Genomic DNA, 25,902 nt, shown 5'->3' with positions numbered 1-25,902 from the left:
CTATTGGAACTGTCTGGGTATCTTTCTTTGACATTGTTCTCATTTCTGCCTGCAAATTATGTTATTTTATGACTTTGTGTTTCTCTAGACATAAGACACTGTAATCACTGGGTGTGCAATTTCAATAATCAATGACATTTTTGACTTTTTTCATTGACTACTACATCTAGTTTTCTCACATCATTTTTTGAACTGTTGGTAATGGGTGATCCCATGTGATACAAACTTCATCATTCTATGTAATGCTTTGTGTTTCATGTTTCCAATGCTTCTCAGCTACTTCAGTATTGTAATGTTTGCACAATCCCAAGTGCAATAGTCTTGGCACATTATTGTGTCTTTCAGTATACAGGCCCCCTGACATGAGTGTATCATAGCCAGCAACAACACATGAGACTGTTTCCAGTTCTTTTTTTACAGAACCTGCACTTGTCCATTTCTCTCACACAATCAGTGGGCTTTGTAAACTAATGTGTACATAGTCCAATATCATGGACCACCATTATTAACCTTTCATCTTTTGGTTTTAATTCACCTCTCCTTAAGCACTACTGTTTTAAATCCTGATGGCTATGAGGTTGTTTTGGGTGATCTCTGTATTTGCCGCAATTTATTTATTTTACATTTGTTGACCGGGCTAGTCCAACTGGATATATGTCCATTTTCAGTGGAGGCCCGGGGAGAAAAGCTCCAATGGTTGTTACAAGTTTAAACAGAAATAGCCATAACAAGATGAAATTTATAAACAAAGTGAGTTAGTACACGCAATACACATGCAAACAAAAATAACCATAACAAGATAACATTCATAAGCAAAATAAGTAAATACTTGCAATACACAAATTTGATAATATCAAAACATAGAGTAAATAATAAATTGTCTTACAAATATGGTAAAATACATTTTTTTTTTTTTTTTTTTTTTTTTTACAATGGTCATACAGTATATATGAGATAACATATATCTACATAGATGTTATGTAAGGGGGGAGCTATCAAGGATACAGGTAAACGAGAAGGAAATAATTAAGGTAGAGGAAAGGAAGAAGGAAGGTTAATCTGGGTTGGTACAGGAACAGAGCCAGTATTTATTGAGATGCATTTTCAGTTGTCTTTTAAAGAGTAGAAGAGTGGACAAAGATGAGATATCGGATGGTAGTTTGTTCCACATATTTCCAACAGAGTTGGAAAAAAGGCAGTCACCTGCAGAGTTATTGGGTTTGGTGATATTAACCAGTAGTTTGTTTGAAGAACGTAGGTGTTTCAGGTTATTGTATGGAGTAATGAGGTTAGAGAGTATTGGTGTTTTAGATGGTTGATATAGAATTTTGTGAGCTATTAAGAGCTGTTGATAAATGAGCTTGTTAGGAAGTTCAAGCCAACCTAGTTGTTTTAGGTTCAGACAGTGGTGAGTTCTGAACATAGATCTTGTAGCAAATCGAGCAATATTATGGTAAGATGTAGCAAGTTTCTTGAGGTTATTTTTAGAGAGGTTAGTATAAATAGGGGAAGCATACAGAAGGGTAGAGATAAGGTGAGATCTGGCTAAGGTGGTCCGAGCTTCAGGTGTAAGGAAGGGTTTGATTCTATAAAGGGATCCAATCTTTTTAACTAAGTTTATTGTGTTGTTGATATGAGAATCAAAATTGAGATTGTTGTCAATAGTTATTCCTAGCAGTTTTGTAGTAGAATCAGGAGAAATCAAAGTGTTATCAGTGGAAGTATTAGAGAAGTTAAGAGGGGTAGATTTATGGGTAGGTGAGAACAGTAATAATTTGGTTTTCTTGGGGTTGAGGAGTAGGCAATGGTCAGAGAACCAGTGTTCAACAGTGGTGAAAGTTTTTTGGGTAAGAGACTGTAGTTCAGTTTGAGAGGAAGCAGTGCAGATTATAGTAGAATCATCTGCATATTGTATGCAGGTAGTGTTAGGGATAGCTGATTGCAGGTCATTAATAAAGATAGAAAATAGGGGCCTAGGATAGACCCTTGAGGTACACCTAAAGAGATATGAAGGAGATTAGATAGTGAATTTTTCCAAAGTACTGCCTGCTGACGGTTTTCTAGGTAAGATGTAAACCAAGTTAAGGAAGGGGGATCAAGTGCGAGAGATTTTAGTATGTGCAGAAGAAGTTTATGATTAATCATGTCAAAAGCTTTTGATAGGTCTATGAAGATAGAAGATGATAGATTATTGTTGTTGCGGTTACAGTTGATGAAGTTGGTAAAGGAGAGTAATGCAGTGGTGGTACTGTGGGAAGGTCTAAATCCATGTTGATAGTTAGCAAGTAGGTTGTTATGGAGAAGGTGGTTAAGTAGTTGTTTATGGATACATTTTTCCATGATTTTAGCTAAAGGTGATAACAGTGCTATGGGACGAAAGTTTGAGAAGTCATTAGAATTGCCCCCTTTGTGTAGTGGGATGATGTGAGATATCTTCCAGATAGAAGGGAAAATTCCTTAATTTAAAGATCTATTTATCAGGATAGAAATGGGATAGGCAGTGGCTTTGGCTCCTATCTGCAAGAATTCTGCAGGAAGTTTGTCTGCAGAGGGGGTGATGGGTTTAAGTTTTTGGAGTAGAGATTAGATAAAGGAGGTAGATACAGGTTGTAAGTGAAGGAGAGGATGAGTATTTAAAGTAGGTAAGAGTAGTTTAGAGGTGTCAGGAGATAGGTGATTTGCATGAGTTTGGATGGTATTGGTGAAGAAAGAGTTGAAGTCATTAGCTATTTGTGTGGATTGTTTGGGTTAGAGTCCTGGGGGTTTGGTGTGATTGACTGTTCAGGGGATAAAAGATTATTAATACTGGCCCAGAATTTTTTAGGTTCTTTTTTGGTGGTTTGTTGCAATTGAAAGTAATAGTTCTTTTTATCTGTCAGGATGGCTTTTTTTGTACTGTTTCTAAGCTCTCTGAAGTTCTGGTGGTCAGTTAGGTTCTTAGTAGAACGCCATTTATCCCAAGATTTATTTCTGAGAATGATTTTTTGCTTAGTATTGTTGGTTAGCCAGGGTGCTGCTTTAGCTTTGGTTCTAATAGTATGACTTGGGGCATGGTGATCTAGGATAGATAGGAATGTATAATTGAAGTATTCTACAGCTTCATTAAGTGGGAGATATTTTAGTGGGGACCAATTACATTGTCTTAGTTCAGCTTGAAACTGTTCAGAGTTAAATTGTTTTTTAGAACGTAGTGTTTTGTAAGTGGTAGGTAAGGTTGGGTTTGTTTTGTGTCTAATGATATAAGTTAGTGAGTGGTCACTTAGATCATCTGGAAGGGTGCCTGATTGGTAGGTTTGTTGGGGAGTATTAGTAAGAATCCAGTCTAAGGTGGTTTCATTATTGTTTTAGTTCTGGTAGGACTATTACTGAGTTGTTTAAAGCCATATAGGTTTATATGAGAGGTGGGGTTAGTACTGTTACAGGAATACCAATCGATGTTAAAGTCGCCTAAGACTAGGGTTTCTTGAGGGAGGTTGGTAGAGAGTAAATTGAGGATATATTCAAGAGTGTTGATATTATTTCCTGGAGGGAGATATGCACAGATGATATTTATGGCTTTAGTAGCATTGACTTGAAGTTTGGAGCTGATTACTTCGGCATTGTTGTCTAGGGTAAAAGTCAGATTTATAGTACTAATTTGGAGTTGTGTTTTGTAGAGAATTGCTACCCCTCCTCCCTTTTTGGCAGTGTGATCAAGTCTAATGATGTTATAACCGGGTGGGGTGATTTCATTGTCTTTGATTGAAGGCTTTAGCCATGTTTCAGTTAAACATAAAATATCAAATTGATGGACTTCTAGAAGGGCATGGATTTGACTAATTTTGTTACAAATGCTTCGTATATTGAGATGGGCAATAGAGAGAGAATTGGTGGGTATAGAAAATGATAGAGATGTAGTTTTGTCTTGTATTTTGTATGTTTTGGTTTTATTATGGTGTGGGCCTGGATTAGGATGAATGTCTCCATCTAACAGAAAGTGGAGGAGTTTGAAATATTTTGGTTGAAGAAGTTTGTAAATGAAGTCAAGCATTTTCCTGGGTTTAAGTTTCCTTAACTTGAAGTGTGCTAGTCTGTAGTATTTGGCTAGTAGGTAGTTGGGTTGTGTGGTGCGGTTTGAGAAGGTAGGGGAGAGAGGTGATGTAGATGTAGAGGTGTACTTAGAGGGAAATGAAAGAGAAGAGTTCAGTGGGTATTCATAGGAGGTTAGGAGGTAAGTAGTTATAAGAGAAGATACAAGTGATAAGCAGATAAGCATTTTAAGTTGTGGAGGGATGAATGATATACACATATTAATGTGTATGGAGGTTAGGAAAGAGATGAGATGTAGTTTGAAGGTGTGGTGTGGGGTAGTGGTATGAGAAAGTAGATGGGGGAGGAGGTGGCTTAGTTAATTAGTAGGTGTGGTGTACAAAGCGAGGGTTAGGTAAGTTTGTGATGTTAGGTATCTGATTGGAGTGGACAGGATAGGGTGTGTCTACTAGTGATATAAATGTAGGACCAGTGGGGGTGTGTGGGAATTGGGGATAGGGTAGGGGAGCGGAATGAGCCCACAGGGCAAACGGAGCGGGTAGAGACAAGAGAGAGGACTATTGAGGATGACAATGTGTAGAGCAGGAAATTTCAGCAAGTATGTCTGAAGGTAAGAATGTAGAAGTAGGTTAAGAGGCTAGTGAGAGGAAAGTAGGGAAGTCAAGAGTTAGAGTGTGGTTAAAGGTACCCTAGGACTGGGGTGGGAAAGGTGATAGAATAAGTCTCTAAGAAGTAGAAGCTTAGAAGCAGGGTTGGGGAGGTATGGTAAGGAAGTAGGTGTAGGAGTAGAAATACAGAAAGCTACAGATAAGGCGCCACCTAGTGGTTGGTCACTTACCTACAGCTAAGTGTTCGCATACAAGGGTAGCAGGCTGTGGAAAGAGGGAGTAGGCAATGTATTAAAGAGAGAGTAGGCTGGATAAAGGGTTAGCTACAGAGAACAATAAAGGAAAAAAGGGGGGCTAGTTGGCTGCTGGCTATTCTGAGTGGGAAGCTTGCCTAGCGTAGCAGAGCCTTTAAACCTTAAATTGTGGTATAAAGTTCAGATAGCTGGATCTGCACATACTTTATCTGTCTTAAAATGGTTGGTTTCTCTGGGACTGGTGGGTGGAATCCATATCACATACAATATTTCTGCCTTCTTCACATTTGATCCTTCTTATATTCATTCTTTAGTTTTTTTGGCTCATTCAGTTACTATCTGAATTTTGTCTACTTCTGGTTTGATTTCTATTCCTGCTTGACTCCGAAATGCTTCTGCTAAACTAAGTATAGAGATCATTTTATACTTCTTGTCCTCATGAATTCAGAAGATATGTATACAAATCTAAACATGTAATTAATTTTGAAGAAGCCCATACCTCATTCAGAGTGAAGAATATATAACCTTAGTATAAACTGATTTTTATATATCATTTAATAAGTGTGATACATTTTTCTTGTTTTCCTGTCCAACTGATTATCCCAATACTGTAAGTTAGAACAAATTGGTTTATCACTTGGACTTATTTCGTAGATGTCAAGGCTGTTTTCAATATTAGTTTTAGTTTTCTGAAGTATTTCTTACTGAGATTTATTCACATTTGTTCATATTTTATTGCCAATCCTTCATCATTTCCCAAATATTTATACACTCCCTCCTGCTCAAGCACCTTTAGATCACATTCCTCTCCCAGACTGATATTTTTTTGGTACTTCAGCTTTTCTGCTTAAACAATACTTTTGATCATTCATCAAGACCAAACGACATTCTTATATCATCTAAGAAAGTTTTAGCCACTAGCAATTGTGGTTTCAACTTATCATCTGATGAACTATACAATTTTAAGTCATCCAGAAAAAGTAGATGAGAAGTCTTTAAACAAGGTTGTTTTCTGGTAGCCAAATTGCAACCATGGCCTAATCTCATAAGTAAACACCTTAATAGGTTAAGGGTAAGACAAAACAGCAGAAGAGACAAAGAATCATTCTGGAATATCCTCCTTTGAATTGTAATCTCTGGAATAATAATTTGCCCTTTGTCATGGCTGAACTGAAAAGTGATTTGCCTCTGTTTCATGGTCACTGTAATGTACTTGATCAATGTAGGATATGTAATATACATCTGTAAGCATTCCTTTATCCATGAAATGTGGAATGCTGTCAAACGTTTTTTGTAATCTATGAATGCCATACTTAGATTTTTCTAATTTTTACAATTTTGTATTATGGCTTTATTGCGAAACAAATTATCCTTTGTTTCATATAATTTTCTTTTGTTACACTTTTGTTCTATTGACATTTTTCTGAATTGATATAAATTCTGTCTACATCAGTTCCAGTATATACTTTATGTTATCAGGAGGCATGTTATTGGTGCATAGTTTTTTAGGATGCCTTGCAGGTTCACTCTTCGGGGGAAATATCATTTTTCCTGTTGTTAACCACTTTGGTGTAAGTAATTCTTACTTAGGGCTACATCCTTCTGTAGCAATTTTAATGCTTTTAGCCAGAAGTTTGGGATTGCATCTGGGCCTGAGGTTTTACATTTAGGAGCTCTTCTTGATTTTGTCTCAATTCCTTTGGCTAATACTTCATCCCATTTCAGATGCTCTACTTTACAGCTCCTTACTGTTTTTTTTAATTCTTCTATCCATTCAGCATTTTTGTTATGTTCAACAGGGTCTTCATTAATACTTCTCCCAAATGTGCCTTTTTCTTCTCTTTTTGGCGGGGTTTCTATTCCTCTTGCTTCATTTCCCAGTTCTCTATAAACTCTTTTTGGATCATCCATACACTGCTTATTTTGTACTTTTCCTTTATATTTATCTGGGTCTATGTTAAATCATCAAATGCTTAAAAAAGCAAATGATTTCTTGAACCCATGTAAGCGAAAGCTTACAATCTCAAATGCTTTCAAAGGCAAAAAAATAAATAAATCACTGTTCCACAAAAAAAAAAAAAAAAAAAAAAAAAATTATAAAACATTACATAAAGTGGGGGGCTGTGCCCCCCACACACCCCCTACTTAAATATACCAACTCCAAGATCACACTACAGTGAGGAAAATGGCAAAGTAACAGAAGCGGCCAACTGATTTCTTTCCTAGGGAAAGAATTCGCTTATATGCTGTTTTGCTATTTTGCCTTTTCGTGCTTTCAAATTCAATCAAGATGCATTCGAAAGAATGTGTCTTCAATCTTTTAATAGGAACCCATTTATCTGCATACCTTCTATGTTTTTCCCTATTTATATGGTGATATAAACAGGGTGATATATTTAGTTTATTATTGTAAATAGTGTATGATAAATCTTGATCTGTTTTGATATTTTGCATTGCTTTTATCACACCTGTCTTTCTAAGTATTTTTGATGATGTGTTTCCTTTTCTATATTCTGCTAACAGTGGTACTTTGTGGTAATGTGGTAACATTTTATCTGTTATAAATTTAGCTCCATAGTAATATAAGGTATTTATTTCTGTTAGATCACTTGAATTTCTCTCAATAGTTCTGATTACTGTGTTCATCTGGTTTATTAATCTTCTAACATTTGGGCTTTATTTACTTTCTGCATTCTACTTCTTTCATCTGTGCTATAATATGTCTAGCCATCTCTATTAAAATCAAGCATGCCTTCCCTTAAATAATTTTCTTCTGGATTGCGAGTGTCTTCTTTGCTATTTCCTGTGAGTAATCTACATAGATGCAACCTGCTTCATGTGCTACTCCTTCATTTGGGAACACTTTGGTCCATCACTCAGCAGCATTATCTGCAATGCAATTGCCACTGTTCCCTGCTTCTTCCCTTGCTGTGCACTTTCAGCTAGACTTTTGTATCAATTTTCTACAGAAGGTTATGTACCATCATCATTTTGCAAATCTTCTTCAGTTGGCTCCTGCTTAATCTGGGGACGTGAAATTCTATCATTCTGCGACACTGCCTGTGTTGGATTCTCCACACTAAATCCTTCACTTTGCAGTTAATCCATAACTTCAATTTCAGTTTGTTTAATTTTTACTTTACTAATCCTCATTTCTACATTCCCAGTTTCTTTTCTTATTTTTGTATTGCAAATTGTTCCATATCTGGGTATCTTTGCCTGTATTTATCTTCAAATATTTTTGGAGCTGCTTTTTGTATTGATTTGTTTAGCTTTTACTTTTACATGAAAACTGCATACCAGACTTCTTTTTTCTTTCCATCATCCAGCTTGTTTTTTATACCTTTTAAAAATGTGTCGGCTCTGCTCTTCATATATTTGCACATCTGCTGTCACTTTTTCTAGGCAGTTCTAAATTCCTTCATCTATGTAATGTTTTTCATAAATCTGTATTAATGAATACAAATTTCCCTTTGAAGCCTTTAACAATTGTACTAGTATTTTCTGTACTTACCAAATATCTTCTGTCTGGAAATTCTGGGATTCTTGTATAATAGTAACAATACATAATTTCTTTTGTATCCTCAACAGTCCACTTTGTCATCTTTATGGCTCTTTTTTGGCCTGTTAGTTTTTGTGTTCTTATTAGCATTTCTTTCTTTTTGTTTTGATTTTTTTTCAGATGTATACTAGGTTTTGGGGTTCTCAGTTATGTGACTGATTGGCTCATCTTTGTGGATATTTGTTGTTGTTGTTGGAGCAGATATTGATAACGGGTTACAGTTCCTTTGTGGTGGCTGAGCACGTATTGGTCAGTAGCAGAGCATTTCTTGAAGAGCAGTAGTCGACTTCACTAAAGCCTCAGCTAACTCATCTGTCTTGAGTAGAGCATTTCAGTAACCTGTTCAGGATACAGGATCAAAGCTGGCCAACAGATAATGTCTTTTCAAAGTATCCTTTCTGCACTGATGAAGCCTTTTACCAGATCTTTACATGGGCACAAACTTTTTAGTACTTCTCACATGGTTTATCATACTAAATGAGAGCAGCCAATATTTTACATCAACTTAACAGTCAGCCACTTCAAGACTGTACCCTTTCCTTCAGAAAGGCTATATTCCTGTCTCAGTTGGGTCAAACTGCTTGGTCTGAGCTCTAGCTTTTCAGAGAGCTTTTCAACTTTACAGTTTATAATAACAAACAATCTGTTGCCCACTGCAATCTCCTTGGAATAATAAGAATAATTTAAGGAACTTTTAAATTGCAGTTTGTTAATAAGGTTGGTGGAAATAAATGCTTTCTTGAAAAAATACAGAAAAGAAATCCAGTTACAAATATTCTTTTCAGCATTTAGTTTATCTCAAGCAATACAGTTTTAGGCTTCTTTGTAGAGCTGGTCAGAAAACAAACACCACTTGGTTTCTTTCCAGAGCTGGCCAAAGAAAATCAAACAGTAGTTGTGTGTAACTTTCAGCATACCTCTCAACCATACTGAATTCCTTGGAATTTCACAGTTTTGAGGCTAAAATATTGGGGTGCTACGAATTCCTGAGTGGCCCCTTGAAATCACAATTTTTTTTCTTTATTTACAATTTTTATTTAATGCCAATGTTATCGCGCATCATCAGGGTATCCCGCAACGTTATCAACATGCAAGGGCATGTGTGATGATGTCAGTATCATTATGGACTACTGGGATTTGGAATGGAAGTTATGCAGTGGATTTGTTTGAAGTCCTTGAATGAACACAGGCCATCAGCAGTTTTCAAACTTAAATAGCTTACTTAGCTCTCATCGAAGCTCCACATAAGTCAACAGAATGCAAGGCATTTTAAATATTTTACATGCATTTTGTGACTACTTTATTGTCAGGTGGCTAATATATAGTGCCCTGATAGTGGAAGTGATTCCATCATTTGCACTTTCACACCTGCAGCCTGTAGTGCGGGTGGGGTACACTGTATTCTGTGGAGGCACAACAGCTATTGTCTTCATGGTGGATATGGATGCAGGCAGGTTGTTGCTTAGCTTTATTATAAAACCGAGAGAGGGAGTTCATAAACTGTCGGGAAAGGCTGGCTAGAAGTAACCGCCCATGTAACTGGCATAAAACTAAAAGCAGGGTACACTAGCAAAATTGGGGAAATTGTTCCATTCCATATAAACAAAACAGCGGAGAAAGTGGATGAATGCAATCTACCCAAGGATCAGAGAAAGCGACAAAGTTTATCGTCTGACCTGGAGAGTCCACCTCCCAGCAGCAAGACCAAGAGGAAGCCTTTCAGCAGCTTTCGTTAGAAGAAATATTTGACTGAGAGCATCACAGACAGCCATTCAAAAAGCTCAAGTGGGCAGACCCCTGCCGTCAACATGTAAATATTTTATCTTTGAAATTATTCTTATACACCATATGCTGTATTCATTGCTTATTTTGCTGTGTTTTCACTGGCTCCTTTGTTTTGTGTATTAGGATGGAATTGTAAAATCTGTCAGCTTTCTATACGATATATAGTACTGTGGTTAGCAAGATGTAAACAAAGCAACCATGTTACTAGCATCCATATGGTTCAATGCCCTGTTGAATAGGTGCCATGTGTTATAGAAAAGAGAGGTGCTTTTTTTTACCTTTACAATTCTGTAGTGTAAGCATCTGTTGATGCCACTGCTGTACATGCCCTAGTATGGTTTGTTTACTGGATGGCTGAAGAGAAGGGCAGGACATCTAGAGACAGGAGAGTGGGGTGTCAGTGGTGCACATCCAAAAGCCAGCAATTGTAAAATGAGTGCTTAGCTTAAGAGCAAATAAAACTCTTGTGGTGAGTGTTGCGTGTTTTTGGTGTACTGCTTCTGGCTGTGTGATTAGTTTCATTGCCACTCTTTCAGACATTAAATTGTGCCTTGTTGACATCCACTGCCTGTTGCCTATTTGCAAGCTGCATTATTAGAACACAAGCTTGAAAGATTGGACAGAGCCTATTAAATTCAGATAAGTGCTGAGAAAGGAGAACTGAGTATTAGCACTTTATCAAAGGCTGCATCTCTTCTAATTTAAATATATAGCATTGCACAATAAAATAATTAATTGCTAGCAGTCATGAGACAGTGCCTGATTGGCTGCTGGCTGTTACTTCCAGCCTATGGGCTCTTCCTTACAGCCATCTGTATATTCTGCTATGGAAGCTCACTGAGGGGTGAGTTTGTGCACAAGGATATCTTAGCAGTCATGAATAATCTAGATGTCTGCTCAGTATCCTCCCTCCGAAATGTGTTCCTGCACGACTTATGGGGAAAGAGGATGGCAGATAATACCAGCCACAAGTCCTATTGACCCTTGTGCATCCTCACTTTCCAGTAAGCTGGTGACATGCTTGCTCTCATAAATTAGCCTTTTACAAGAATCAAGATTAGTTCTGGCACTGGACAATATGTTCTATATTATTAGTGTTCCCTGTTGCACACAGGATGATGGGATGCAGATAGCTCTTGGGTTTGGATTTGGTCAGCAGTGTATTCACTTCAAGACATTTTCCTTCATATATATCAATGCTTAACAGTATAGTGTACTGCAAGCGTGGTTACAAGTACTGCAGCTGTTCCTTTAAATTAACTACAATAATTGTGTATTTAAATGCTGAAAGACTTGTGTAGCTGGTTGGTAGTTTTCCCCTAAAACAAGTATCTTTCATTGTTTGTTAAAAAGAGCAGTGCAACCAGACCCCTGTCCCTTGTGAAATGTTTAATTTTACTGAAAAATCAATGAATATTACAGACAGTCCTGCCAGACATTAGGCATTCATAACTTACTGTGCAGAAGATGCATGTTGATGATATTCCACAATTCCTTTGAAGTAGGCGGGTTTACACAATTATGTATGCTTATTTTATGTTAATCTAGGAGAGATTTGGCAGGTTGTACTGACTTTTCATGGGCATTTGTCTAGATTTTTGATATTTCCAGGTTGAGAGGTATGACTTTCAGCACAGTCCCCACAACAAGCGGGAAGATTCCCCATAGCTTTGCAAGATTACTCCTCCTATTCAGATTTCAGGGATGCTTCTCTCACTGCCCTTGTCCTTTTCATGTAGAGTTCCCTGGGGTCTCCTCTTCTGAACCCTTTCTCTCTCAACCCAAAGATAAAAAATCTGATATTTAGTATACACAATGATCTTTATATATCTCAAGATGCACCTTCTTCATATCAGTTGTTACAGAAAGCCTCTCTTTATTTGTTTGCCTTCTCTGCATTTCTTAGAAATTCTATAGTTTCCAGCTCTGGCACATGCTTTAGTGAATGCAGCACAAATAGCAGATCTAAAGATCTAATACCATCAGTGTGTCAGTCAGGCTCAGCAAATACTCTAACACCCCGTCAGAAAAAGAAAGTGCAAACTTGACAATAATCTCTACATTTCCTGAAGGTTTCCTCTCCAGGTAGCATGCCAGATTGAATAGTGGTTCTTACTCTGTGTTATGGCTGCAACAACCTTGATTCATATCTGAGTCACAGCTGTATGGAAAGCAGTTGTGTGTCTGGCATTTGTTGAAGGCTGTCAGCTGTTAATGAGCTACTTTGTGTGGTACATGGTTTGATTCCCTCAGCCTTCATTTGCATACTGTTTGACCTTGAACAAGTCACTTAACCAGACATTTGGGATTTTGGGCTAGGCTCAGTAGTGGTCTCCTGAATGCTCTTTCTAAAGGTGGTCAGGAAACAAAATGTACTTGGTTTCTTTCCAAAGGTGGCCCAAAAAAATCAAACAGTAGTTATGTGTATTTTTCAGCACAGTCCCCAAAACAAACAAGGAAGATTCCCTTAGCTTTGCAGGATTATTGCTGCTATTCAAATTTCAGGGATGAAAGTGCAATAGCTCTCCTTGATCCCTAAATGGCAAACGTCTTCCCTTTATAGAGCCCCTTTTACTGATGTCACTGTTGAATGATCCCATAGGTAAAACACTCAAGAAGACTGCGCTGACAATGCTGACCAGCATCCTGTAGATAATGGGAAGAGGTCTCAGAGGAAAGCTTACTGTCTGGTGAGTGGTCTATGCAGAAGAGGCTACTACATTCCCACACCAACAAAACATCTTCTAAAATTTCCTTCCTCGCTTAGTTCAAGAAATTCAGTTATTTGTTTACTTTGCTTCTGAGGGAGTTAGCTAATGAAAAATGTTGATGGTATTGTTTAAACACACTGGTTAAATTCAATATATATATATATATATATATATATATATATATATATATATATATATATATGGTTCACTATTAAAAGTACAAAATTCAAAATCATTTTGTACTTAAATGTCGACAATTAATGTTGAATCTACAGATTTACGACTGTTCAGTTAGTCGTAAATCTGCAGTAATTGCTGAAATTGTCAAAATCGACATTTTACGGCAATTAATGACAATACCACCCTTGCCGTAAATCCCGACCTCCTACAATTAACTTCCTGTTTAAGTAGGGGGCAAGCCCCCCTGCACCCCCCTGTGGGGGGCTGTGTCCCCCACACACCACTAACTATATATTCCAACTCCGAGATCGCACTATAGTGAGGAAAGGGATGTATTGCCCTACCGTGATCTCTGTACATCACTTCGAAAGTTTATATTTGTGAATGCACAGGACATTCCCAAATATAACCTTCAAATATTTGGAATGTACTCATATGAACTATTCGAACAATTGTAGTTTGAATAATTCGTAAGCATACATTCTGGCGTTGCAATATTAATAGTCAACTCTCTCTCTCTCTATATATATATATATATTTATATATATATATATATATATATATATATATATATATATGAAACTTGCATAGTACAGTTTTAATCTTTTTTTCAAAATGCTATAATGAACTAAAAATTAGTTATGTTTTAACAATACATTAGAACTTGATGACAGGTTTGCCCAAATTGTTCTTTCAATATTTTGTTCATTTAAAAATCTTTATTGAAAGAATGAATGAATAATAAAATAAATTGCTGAAAGGTCAGTTTATCCCAGCAATATACTCTTCTTCTTTAAATGACTCTGTTCTCTCCCTCAAAAAAAAAAAAAAAAAAAATATATATATATATATATATATATATATATATATATATATATATATATACTTTATTCAGCTGTTCTTACTGTAACTGTCCTAGTTGCTGTTGTGAGTGCTATCTGTTCAGTCGCTCTTACTCTGCACTTATTACTGCTTGTTCTAATTTAGTGCCTTCTGCACTTTTTTTAGTCATTTGTTAATTTAATTGCATTTAATTAAACTGTATTTGCCGTAATATTGCAACATGTGTGCTAGACTGCACTGCATTTGAATTGTATATACTGCTGTTTTAGCTGCTTTTTTGTTAAAAAAAAATAAATTCTAAGCTTGTTTCCTGCCTTTCCTGGAACTAGTCTAGTCCACCAGGACAGTTTGTAAGCTCCTGAGCCCCCAAGCCTTTCTGTGTTGGAGGGAAGCCTTCTAGCTTATCAGTGGGAGTGGTAAGCACTAGTTAGCCTATCTACCACAGGAGGAGAGGTTTCTGGCCCAGAAATTATAGTTTTTTGGCCGTTTGGGAAGCTTTACCATCTCTTTCAACCTTCTGATTTAAAAGCCAGTGTTTGCGCTTGTTTCCTGCCTTTCCTGTTTCAGACTAGTCCAGATACAGATTTGCTGTATCTAGGACTCTGTGTAAACTTCTGAGCCCCCCAAGCCTTTCTGTGTTGGTGGGAAGCCTTCCAGCTTATCAGTGGGAGTGGTAAGCATTAGGTAGCCTATCTACCACAAGAGGAGTGGCCCCTGGCCCAGAAATTGCAGCTATTGGCTGTTTGAGCATTTTTTCCCATCTCTTTCAACTTTCAGGTTTAAAAGCCGCACTTGCGCTTGTTTCCCGCCTTTCCTGTAACTAGCCTAGTCCAGATACGGAGTTGCTGTATCCAGGACTGTTAGTAAGCTTCTGAGCACCGCAAGCCTTTCTATGTTGGAGGGAAGCCTTCTAGCTTATCAGTGAGAGTGGTAAGCACTAGGTAGCCTAGCTACCACAAGAGAAGTGGTTCTGGCCAGAAACTGTAGTTTATTGGCCATTTGGGCAGTTTTTCCATCTCTCTCTACTTTCTGGTTTTAAAGCCTGTGTTTGTGCTTGATCCTCACTTTTCCCATAACTAGTCTAGTCCAGGTACAGATTTACTGTATCCAGGACTGTTTGCAAGCTTCTGAGCCCCCTAAGCCTTTGTGTTGCAGTGGATTATTAGTGGGAGTGGTAAGTACTAGGTAGCCTGTCTACCACAAGAGGAGTGGTTCTTGGCCCAGGAATTGTAGTTTATTGATCAGTTGGGAAGCTGTCCATCTCTTTCAACTTTCTGGTTTAAAAGACCACATCTGCGCTTGTTTGCCATCATTCCTGTAACCAATCTACTGGAAAGCACTAGAAAGCCTTAAACTGATACAAGCCTTCTAGCTTAATAGAGAGTCTTTGGAGTGATTAAGTATCAGGTTTCTGTATTTTCCTGCTGTACTTAACTGTTTTCTGCCTAAACGCTGATTTTCCAGCATTTATTGTGATTTAAAAGCTTGTTTTTTTCACATATTGTACTTATTTGAAAGTCTACACTTTTAAAAAGTTGTTTTTTGTTTAAATAATGTGTTTAACTGTTGTAGGCTACACACACTAAAGTACGAAAGCCTTTTCTGATTGCTTGTAGTCGTTTAAAGCTGTTTTAAGTGTACTTTTTATTGTTTTTGCCTTATCTTTTAAAAAAACAACAAAAAAACAAAAACATTCCTTGTTTCCCACCCTTCTAAGCTAGTATAGTCCAGTTTTCAGGCTAGTGCTGAATTCAGGGCTGTGTTACGTTTCTGAGTTTCCCATACCTTACTTGGATAGAGGGAAGTTTCTCTATTCACCTGTGAGAGAGGGGAACTTTGAGCAGCCATCTGTCCCTGGAGGAGTAGTTCCAGCCCAGAAGTTAGTAGTTTAAAAACCGTGTTTGCACGGTTTTGCATGCCGGGCAGCACCGGTTAGCTACGGTTAAATTATTCCCGGCTCCACTAAGTCTCCTCTTCAGTTTTTCCGTTGAAACTAGCCTCACTCTCAACCTAAGCACTCAAGAAGCATCCTACAGTCCAGCACTTGCTCAGACCTAATAGCAAGCACTAATATATCCCGACACTTGATTGCCCAGCAGGGCAAGGCTCTTTATCCTCACCTCACCAACCAAGCAACTAAGCAGCTCACCCCTCTATTCAGGCATGACCAAAGGGCAACTTCAGGTGTACTCTCCAGTCTAGCTGGTGAACCTGGGTATCCTGAGGCAATGTTACAACTGCCTCATGTACACAGACAACCCTCTCCTCCTATCACAAAACACTAACATATGCGAGAGATGCAATTATGCAGCCAAACTGGAGGCTAAGGTCTCCCCACCCAAGACTGGAACAGAGAGTCATGAGGAGAAGGTTAACACTTGCACCACATCTCCAGCCTCACATAGACCTACTAAACCTGGGCACTGGCAAAAAATACACATAAATACACTAAATCATACTCGGAAGATCTAAATAAAAACCTGCAAAATCATCAGAGAGCTCCAAAGCAGACACCAAAAAAACCTGCACCTCCCGTCACAAACCAGACAACACATAAAACACAAAATCAATGTGCCACACAATCACAGCCCTTAAGGCGAAATAACATACCTAATACACTAGTAATGCGTGACTCTATAGTCAGGCACACTGACGTCCCACTCACTAGGCTGGACAAGGAGAAGGTTACTGTTAGCTGCCTGTCGGGAGCCAGAATCCCCCACATAACACAAGCACTCAGGTCACTCCAGAACAAGTACAAATATGACTCTGTCATTGTTCATGTTGGTTTGAATGACCTGAGACATACCTCCCTGGACTACATGAAAAGAGACATGGAAGAGCTCTCTGATCATGTAGTCCAGGCGGGTATGACCCTGACCCTGAGTAGCATCCTGCCCTCTCCAAGAATGATACCTCAGTATAAAGTTATTAATTTCAACAATTGGCTAAGCTTCTGGTGTCATTCAAAGGGGATCCAGTGTCTGTCAGCATGGGACGACATGCTTGACAAGTGCGTTGCTTTGCAAGAGACTGCTTGCACCTGTCACCCCTAGGCTTTCGAATACTGGCCAGGGCTCTTGCTGCCCCCATAGTGCCTTTTTTAGGCAAGGCTCAAAAGTCAAACCCACCTCCCTAAACAGCACAAATAAAAAAAAATGACGGTTATGCTACTCAACGCCAGGAGTTTAAATCTCAAAATGCATGCGCTCGAAGAACTCCTCAGTATGGAGAATGTCGAGATCTGTGCAGTAACTGAAACCTGGTTCAAGGCTCCAGAGAGCACTCCAGCACTACTGGGCTACAACTCATACCACACATTTTGGCCACAGAACATGGACCAAAACACAAAAGGAGGGGATGTATCCATATTCATCAAGGATACCTAAACCTCCATGTTAGTGGCGCAGCATGATACCTCTGAGATCATCCATGTGCAACTAACATCGGGTAAATCTGCTATGCAAATTATGGCCTGCTACAGATCACCCTCCATGACCCAGGACTACCACTCTGCCTTTCTGGATACAATGGAAAACATGAAGGTCCTACTGAACACCCTGATATTGGGCAATTTCAATTACCCTACCATTAACTGGGAAAACGACTTGAGTACAAACTCCCAGGCTCAGCGCTTCCTGGAATTTATCAACTCAAACACCCTGGATCAGCTGGTAAACTCCCCTACCAGAGGTGAAAACATATTGGACCTGGTCATCACCAACATGGGCGACAGGTGTCACTGGTTAGATCAGACCATAAACTAATCACTCTGGATGTCCACACCCTACCACCACCCCCAACCAAGGAAACTAGAGTGAAAAACTTTTCTAAAGCAAATTTCAGCTTACTTAAGACAGAGGTGGTAAGTTTCACAGCCCCCATGCTAAAGGATAATGCTGCCCAAGATGCAGAATCCTTTGCAAATGCACTCTATGAGTACCTACAAGGATGCATGGATTGTACCATCCCATGCAAAACCAAGACTCACTCCTCTAACAGAAGGAAACCATTCTGGTGGACCCCTGCCATAAACAGGTTATACAATAAAAGGAGGAAACTAGTTCAGAAAAAAATCAAATCCCAAGAAGGAAAGACATCCCTGATCAGTATCAGTAAGAAACTAAGGTCCCTCATAAAATCATCCAAGGCTAACTTCGAAAGAAAAATAGCCAAGGATTCGAAAGATAACCACAAAGCCTTCTTTAGCTATGTCAAGAATCTAAGTGGCAACTCACAGATATGCTCTGAGCTAGTGCAAAATAGCACAAAATATAATGAACCTACTGATATTGCCAACATCCTGGCAGATAGATTCCGTGCAAACTTCACCCCCCCACCTCCAAAAGAGCCTACAACAATACCGGAAAAGTGTAGTGTCCCGGAAATCACAGACGCACAGGTGAAAACAGCCCTTTCAAAAGCCAAAAACACAGTGTCAATGGGGCCAGATGGTGTTTCAGGATGCGTCTTGCACGAACTACAGAACGAACTAACCCCCCCCCACCTAAACACGCTGTTCAACCTCAGCCTCTCCACAGGTTACATGCCCATAGAATGGTGCACAGCAATGGTTATTCCACTCCACAAAGGAGAGGCCACAACTGACCCCGGTAACTATCATCCCATAAACCTGACTAGCCTGGTCTGCAAGGCTATGGAGCGCATCATCATGGAACTAATTAACAAAGACATTGGGAACCTCCAAACCCTTGACCTGACCCTGTTTGGGTTTGTTAAGGGCAGATCATGCCTACTAAACCTGGTTGACTTCTTTGAGACAGTCACCAAGGCCATAGATGAGGGAAAGGTGGTTCACACAGCCTACCTTGACCTCGCCAAGGCGTTTGACACCATTCCTCACTCGGGTATTATAGAAAAACTCACCAGCCTGAACATAAACCCATACATCACAAGATGGGTTGCCAACTGGCTTACAGACAGAACTCACACAGTAAGAATAGCAGGCTCCAGGTCTGACTCTTAACCAGTCACAAGTGATGTCCCACAAGGCTCGGTCCTGGGACCTCTACTGTTTGGCATATACTTCTCAGAAGTGCAGGCAAGCACAGGAGGACTATGGCTAACCAATTTCGCCAATGACTGCAAATTGGGGAGCCATAATTGACTCTCCTGCTGACACTGACATCCTCCAAAAAGGCCTTACTGAGAAGGACACCTGGTGTCAAAGTCATGGCTTCAAGCTAAATGCCAAAAAATGCATAGTCATTCCATTTGGGAAAAACAAAACACACACGAATTACCACATAGGTGGCAGCCCCCTTAATACAGAAGAGGTAATAAGAGATCTGGGGACCCAGGTAGATAGTAATCTCTCCTTTGACAATCATATTGCCAAAGTAGTTAGGAAATCCTTCTATGTGGCCCATCTAATTACTAAAGGGTTTGCATCGAGAAATAAAGAGGTTATAGTGCCCCTCTACTCATCACTCATCAGACCCATCATAGAGTACAATGCCCCATTTGGGATGTACCTTACAAGACACTTCCAACAGCTGGAAAGATCACAAAAGAACCTCACCAAGAGGATTACTGTCCTCAAACATATGTCCTATGCAGACTGACTGAAAAAAACTCCGGCTGTACTCAGTGGCATATCGCTTACTCAGAGGTGATCTCTGCCTGACTTACAAAGCCATGTCCAGCTCAGAATTGATGGACATGCTCCACCTAAAGAAATCCAAGTCACTGCGAGCCACGTGCTCTAGTGAGCTAAACCTCACCACAACAATAAATAGAACATGCTGGAGGGATAGATTCCTGTCACAGAGACTCCCCATGCTTTGGAACAAAATTCCTAACTACATTAGGCAGAGCCCCTCACTAACACTCTTCAAGAGAAACCTTGATGAGTGGATGGGTAGCGGAAAATATACCCCTGGGATCACTTCATTGGCTCTGCTTGACAGAGGCTTAGTTAATTAATCAATGGGGCGGCAAAAGCCGACACACTCTGGCTAGGCTTATAAATGCCCTCGGGCAGATAGCCTAGTACCTACCTATGAACCTATGACCAATGGTAGCAACATTTCAGTCTGTCAGACAACTATTATCTCATATAAAGTTTTAAAACATAATATTCTCCTAACAAGTCTGCTAAGCAGCTATACTTTTTTAAAGTTGCATTGATCACTTTTTCCATGATCAGTGATTGGTGAAATTAACAGTAACAGTTTGTCCATGTTATTCAGAGGTAAATGTCCTTAGCTGAGTTATTCTGAGTTGTATGCATTACCAATTGCTTTGTACCGGCCCTTGCTATGGTGAAAAACTGAGTTTGAATTTTTCCTGATGGCAGGGTGAGACCCAGCAACAAAAGAATGCACAGCTTGTAAAAAGATTTTGTTATGAAATAGTTTCTTGCCATGAAAAAATAGTAGACAATTTTCTGACTAATGCTTATAGCCAGAACATCTTCATATAGTTACTTTAATAGTCCGTACTGCAGTGCAAGAGATAGTATTTGAAAAATCTACTTAAGCAATGATGATGGTGTTAATACTGTTAATGACAGCAAAAAGTGCAGAACTGATCATGTGACTTACCCTCACTTCAAAGAAAGCAGACCCAAATGTTGGCCAGCGGAAAATGTACTTCAGAAACGCCACCTTCGTTTCATCAATGGTCTTTTCTGCATATTTGCTATATGCTGTCATGATAGCCTAAGGTGACAAATGAAAATTAAAACATTGATTACAACACCATCTAGTTCTTTGCATTAGACATGAGTGGCATCTCCATCTACATACACATATGATACTAGAAGCAAAGCATTTACACTCAGAGGCATTTGTTTCTATCTTCTCAGAAAGATAATCATAGCAATGTCTAACATTAAATATTTAAAACCAGTACCCTGTAAGGATTATCTAGACTTAATAACTCACTGCTGCATCATTAACATTATATAGCTTGGATAGTTTATTTCATCTATAGATTTTCTGAATTATGTTCTTAGAGATGCATCTGAGTGTCTCATGTTATTATGTTTGAAGAAAACATTAGAATTTAAATGACACACCTATAAACTACAAATACTCCAAAAAAGCCACCAACTCGTTGGAATACATACGGCAAAACAACACTTTAGTAAAAAATAGTAAAAATATATAAAACGTGAGCACTTTCACAGAGTCCTCTCTGCTTCCTCAGACATACTACAGTAACTGCTGCTCTTGTTTAAATAATGATACATTTGTGCCAAATCCAATCAGTTGACAGTATCTTGAAATAAAAATTAAAAAGACATACACTATATAAACAATCAAATCATATAAATAATGGACTAAACATGTACGCAAAAAACTGTAAAAGCTTGCACTATAGAGTTAGATAGTGTTAAAACTGTAGAATATATGTATCGATGTTAAAAGATGTGACTAAACATAATAATCAATGTTTCAAAGCCCTGTTCCTGAGAAAAGGTTTCAGTGAAACCTTACTATTTAGTCCAGGTGGTCTGTCAGCCTGAAATCTAATTATCCATTCTTGTTCTAAGGCTTCCGTCTTATTGTTCATGTTCCCACCTCTTTTATTTTCTTGTATAATGTGTAACACTAGAAATTTGAAGGTGTGTGTGGCTCCCTCCTTTATAACATGCATCGCTAACACACTTGTCTCTTTTTTATTTTTAATGTCCCTTACATGTTCTAGGACTCTATCTCTGAGCAGCCGATTACTTTTGCCTACATAGTAGGCTGGGCATTTTGTACAGAGACCAAAATTGCTGCAAATTATCTTCGTTATCATGCCACAACAGAAAAATATCGTCCAGAAAATGCTTGTACCATATAATAGACTTAGCAAACACGTTGCCTGTCAAAATATTCTCAGTTTCCCATTGTACAAGTGCTAGGTTGGCACAGCTATTGGCACAGGCAGTGCCCATAGCTACGCCAACCTTCTGTATATAAAACTTGTCGCCATATACAAAGGTATTATTTTCTAGGATGATCTCAAGTAGGGTACACGAGTCGAATTTTGGTATTTTCTATCCCTTACATTATCTATACCCCAAGAATGGAGAATTGCTGTAAAAAGGGACTCTATGTCGAGAGTAACAAGCCATCATTGGTCATCTATACCCTCCAAATGTACGCTAAGGCCTCTCAAAAAATCTTTAGTGTCCAATAAGACAGTAGTACATTCCTTAAGTATAGGATGCAGGTTTTTCTCAACATATATTGACAGTGGTTCTGTCGCCCACCCCCGACTAGATACTAGATACTATAGGTCGCATAGGTGGACTTGCCATGTTTTTATGGACTTTTGGTAGGCCATACATAACTGGAGTCACTGGGTACTCTATACTGAAGTATTCAAAAAGTGGCTCAAAAATCATGCATGTTATTAACATATCCAGGAAGTGGGCGTGACTACACCAGCAGTGAGCAGAGAGGAACAGCAGTGATATGCACACTGCATATAGATGCTGAAAACTCCATTTTCAGTGACCTACAGCCTAGAAAAATCATCTTCAGATGCTGCAACTAGTGTTGGTGCTAGCACTTCTAAGATTACAGCAAAAACAACAACTAGAAGTGATGAAATACCAGTTGTTAAACCAAAGAATACAACAATGGCCTGTGTTAGCTACAAAACAATGCTAGTGATTCCAGCATTCAGGAATGCTCTTCCAAGAATACAAATGGGACTTTTTTGTTAGAAAAACCTTTCCCAATATGAGGGAGGTCACGCAATCGCCCTCAGTATGGCAAAACACGGAGACCCTACAGTGTGGACGACCAGAACAAGTTCCTGAAGAAAAGCAAACAGGTTTGATTTTTAATATTTCCTCCATTTCTTTGAGTGAAGCACAGAAAACTTTATTGAACAGAGGTTTGAGTTTTGTTCCTGCCCAGAGAGCAGACCTGGTGAATTTGTTAAAAGAACTGAAGCTATTTGGCAGGACACTGACTTTAAAAACTATTTTTCATTGTGGATGCAATGAATATAATGTTTTTAAAAAAAACAGTACTTTTGTTCCTCCCAGCAATTCTGGGATTGATTTATTCATTGATGCGTATGAAAAACAACTAAGGAATGTGCTCAGTAATGAAGCTACTAATGTTTTTTATAATTTATCTAAATGTGAACAGCAAGCGTTAAACGACTTAAAATGCTTTAAAAGTGTTGAAATACGCCCAGCAGATAAAGGTGGAGGAATTGTTATTTTAGACAAGAGACAAATATATTGCAAATATGTTAGTACATTTAAGTAACACTGATACCTATTGTGAGATTTCTGTAACTCATGTTAAAGCCATTACAGATAGACTGCAAGTTTTTTTTGTTTGATATGTTAATAACAGGCATGATTTCTGAGCCACTTTTTGAATACTTTAATATAGAGTACTCAGTGACTCCAATTATGTACGGCCTACCAAAAGTCTATAAAAACATGGAAAGTTCACCCATGCAACCTATAGTATCTAGTCGGGGGTGGGCGACAGAACCACCGTTGATATATGTTGAGAAAAACCTGCATCCTATACGTAAGGAATGTACTACTGTCTTATTGGACACTAAAGATCTTTTGAGAGACGTAAGTGTACATTTGGAGGGTATAGATGGCCAGTGTTGGCTTGTTACTCTCCACATATATTCCATTTTTACAGTTATTCCCCATTCTTGGGGTATAGATAATGTAAGGGATAGAAAATACCAAAATTCGACTCATGTGTACCCTACTTGAGATCATCCTAGAAAATAATATCTTTGTATTTGATGACAAGTTTTATACACAGAAGGCTGGCGTGGCTATGGACACTGCTTGTGCCAATAGCTACCCCAACCTAGCACTTGTACAATGGGAAACTGAGAATATTTTGACAGGCAACGTGTTTGCAAAGTCTATTATATGTTACAAGCGTTTTATGGACAATATTTTTCTGTTGTGGCATGATAACGAAGATAATTTGCAGCAATTTTTAAATTTCACTAATACCATTACTCCCTTTTTGAATTTCACATACAAATACTCAAACAGAGAAATAAGAGTTTTTAGATGTAAAGGTTACAAGAGACACACTTAATTATGTTCATACCTCCATGTATAGGACACCCATTAGAAAGAACAATGTCCTACATAGTAGTAGTATGCATCCTAACTACACTAAAACCAATGTGATCAAAGGACAGATAGTTAGATGCATGAGGCTATATAATGATGACGATAGTTTGTCTCAGGCACTTACCCTGTTAAAACATGAATTTATTAAAAGGGGGTATAAAGCCAGAGATATAGACAAACAAATTAAAGTGGCTTGGAATGACAGAAGAGAGAGGTACAAGCCCTATTATAACAGGACGAGAATCAGTCAGGATAACCAAAGTAACTATGCCACCAGTACCACAGTAACCAGGAACCTAGAGAATGATGTATTACAAATTCCATTAACATTTGCAAGTAATATCAGTACAGTCTGTGATATAATTAAAAATAATTGGGGCATATTGTTAAATTTGGATGGACTAGAAGGTTTTATAGGGGCTACACCATCTTTTACCTTTAAAAACAACATGTCATTAAAAAGACAGTTGTGCTACAAGAAGTTAGATGGAGACCACTATGCAAGGTCTGATAGGCTGGGTACCTTTCCGTGTAGAAGTTGTACAGCCTGCCCCTTCATATTTGGAGGAGGGCAGTATACACACCCAACTAGAAAATTCAGCATTGATACATGCTTTTATACAGACTGTCATAGTAAGAATGTCATATATTTTGGTCTCTGTACAAAATGCCCAGCCTATTATGTAGGCAAAACTAAGGGACATTAAAAATAAAAAAGAGACAAGTGCGTTAGTGATGCATGTTATAAAGGAGGGAGCCACACACACCTTCAAATTTCTAGTGTTACACATTATACAAGAAAATAAAAGAGGTGGGAACATAAACAATAAGACCTAAGCCTCCGAACAAGAATGGATAATTAGATTTCAGGCTGACAGACCACCTGGAGTAAAGAGTAAGGTTTCACTGAAACCTTTTCTCAGGAACAGGGCTTTTAAACATTGATTATTATGTTTAGTCACATCTTATAACATCTATACATATATTCTACAGTTTTAACACTATCTAACTCTATAGAGCAAGCTTTTACAGTTTTTTACATACATTTTTAGTCCATTATTTATATGATTTGTTTATATAGTGTATGTCTTTTTAATTTTTATTTCAAGATACTGTCAACTGATTGGATTTGACACAGATGTATCATTATTTAAACAAGAGCAGCAGTTACTGTAGTATGTCTGAGGAAGCAGAGAGGACTCTGTGAAAGCACTCACATGTTTTATATATTTTTACAATTTTTTATTAAAGTGTTGTTTTGCCGTGTGTATTCCAACGAGTTGGTGGCTTTTTTGGAACATTACACTTTTATCGTTGGTTACTTTATCCAGATTCAGGGGATTTGTGTTTGATAGTAAACTACAAATACTCTCTGCTTTGTACTGTTAGAAACAGAAAACCTTACTGGAAATTTCAGAAGTACATCACTGGCTAGCATAACTAGGAGAAGCTGCCATTTTAGGGGGCATTGAGGGAGGATTGAGACCGTATGATCAGTGGTCATCTTACCCATTCATGGTGTGACGTGGTGCTGCAGTGCCCTCCCTAAGCAATGGCCTGGGAGATATGACCCTGTGAGCTGTGTTTAGTTAACTGAGGTCACAACAGCTTCTGGAGGACACATGTAAAATAACATGCATGCATGCTCTACACATTCACTACATCCTGGTATTGATACTACAATGAGCAAGGACATAATGAGAAGCAAAATAGTAATATATTAAAAACAGAAAAACATGGAGTTATCATGAACTGGTGACCTCGTCTGCCACATTCAGATCCACAGACAGCCTTGTCTCTGAAGCACAAATAGTAACAAAGACATTGAACAAAGCTA

At 38.4% G+C, this 25,902-nt stretch overlaps 1 protein-coding gene across 1 annotated transcript in view; it reads right to left on the bottom strand.

Annotated features, from left to right (window-relative positions):
* LOC122801314 (unconventional myosin-VIIb-like) overlaps positions 1-25,902 on the bottom strand; it is a 148,044-nt gene that overhangs the window by 67,097 nt on the left and 55,045 nt on the right. The window contains exon 3 of the mRNA XM_044070858.1: positions 20,539-20,655. Coding sequence (XP_043926793.1) covers positions 20,539-20,655 — 117 coding nt within the window. The remainder of the gene's footprint in view (positions 1-20,538; positions 20,656-25,902) is intronic.

This window comes from Protopterus annectens, chromosome 4.part1, assembly GCF_019279795.1.
Source record: "Protopterus annectens isolate FY-2018-M chromosome 4.part1, PAN1.0, whole genome shotgun sequence".
NCBI classification, from domain to species: Eukaryota; Metazoa; Chordata; order Ceratodontiformes; family Protopteridae; genus Protopterus; species Protopterus annectens.
This window is presented reverse-complemented; position numbering and strand designations above follow the sequence as displayed.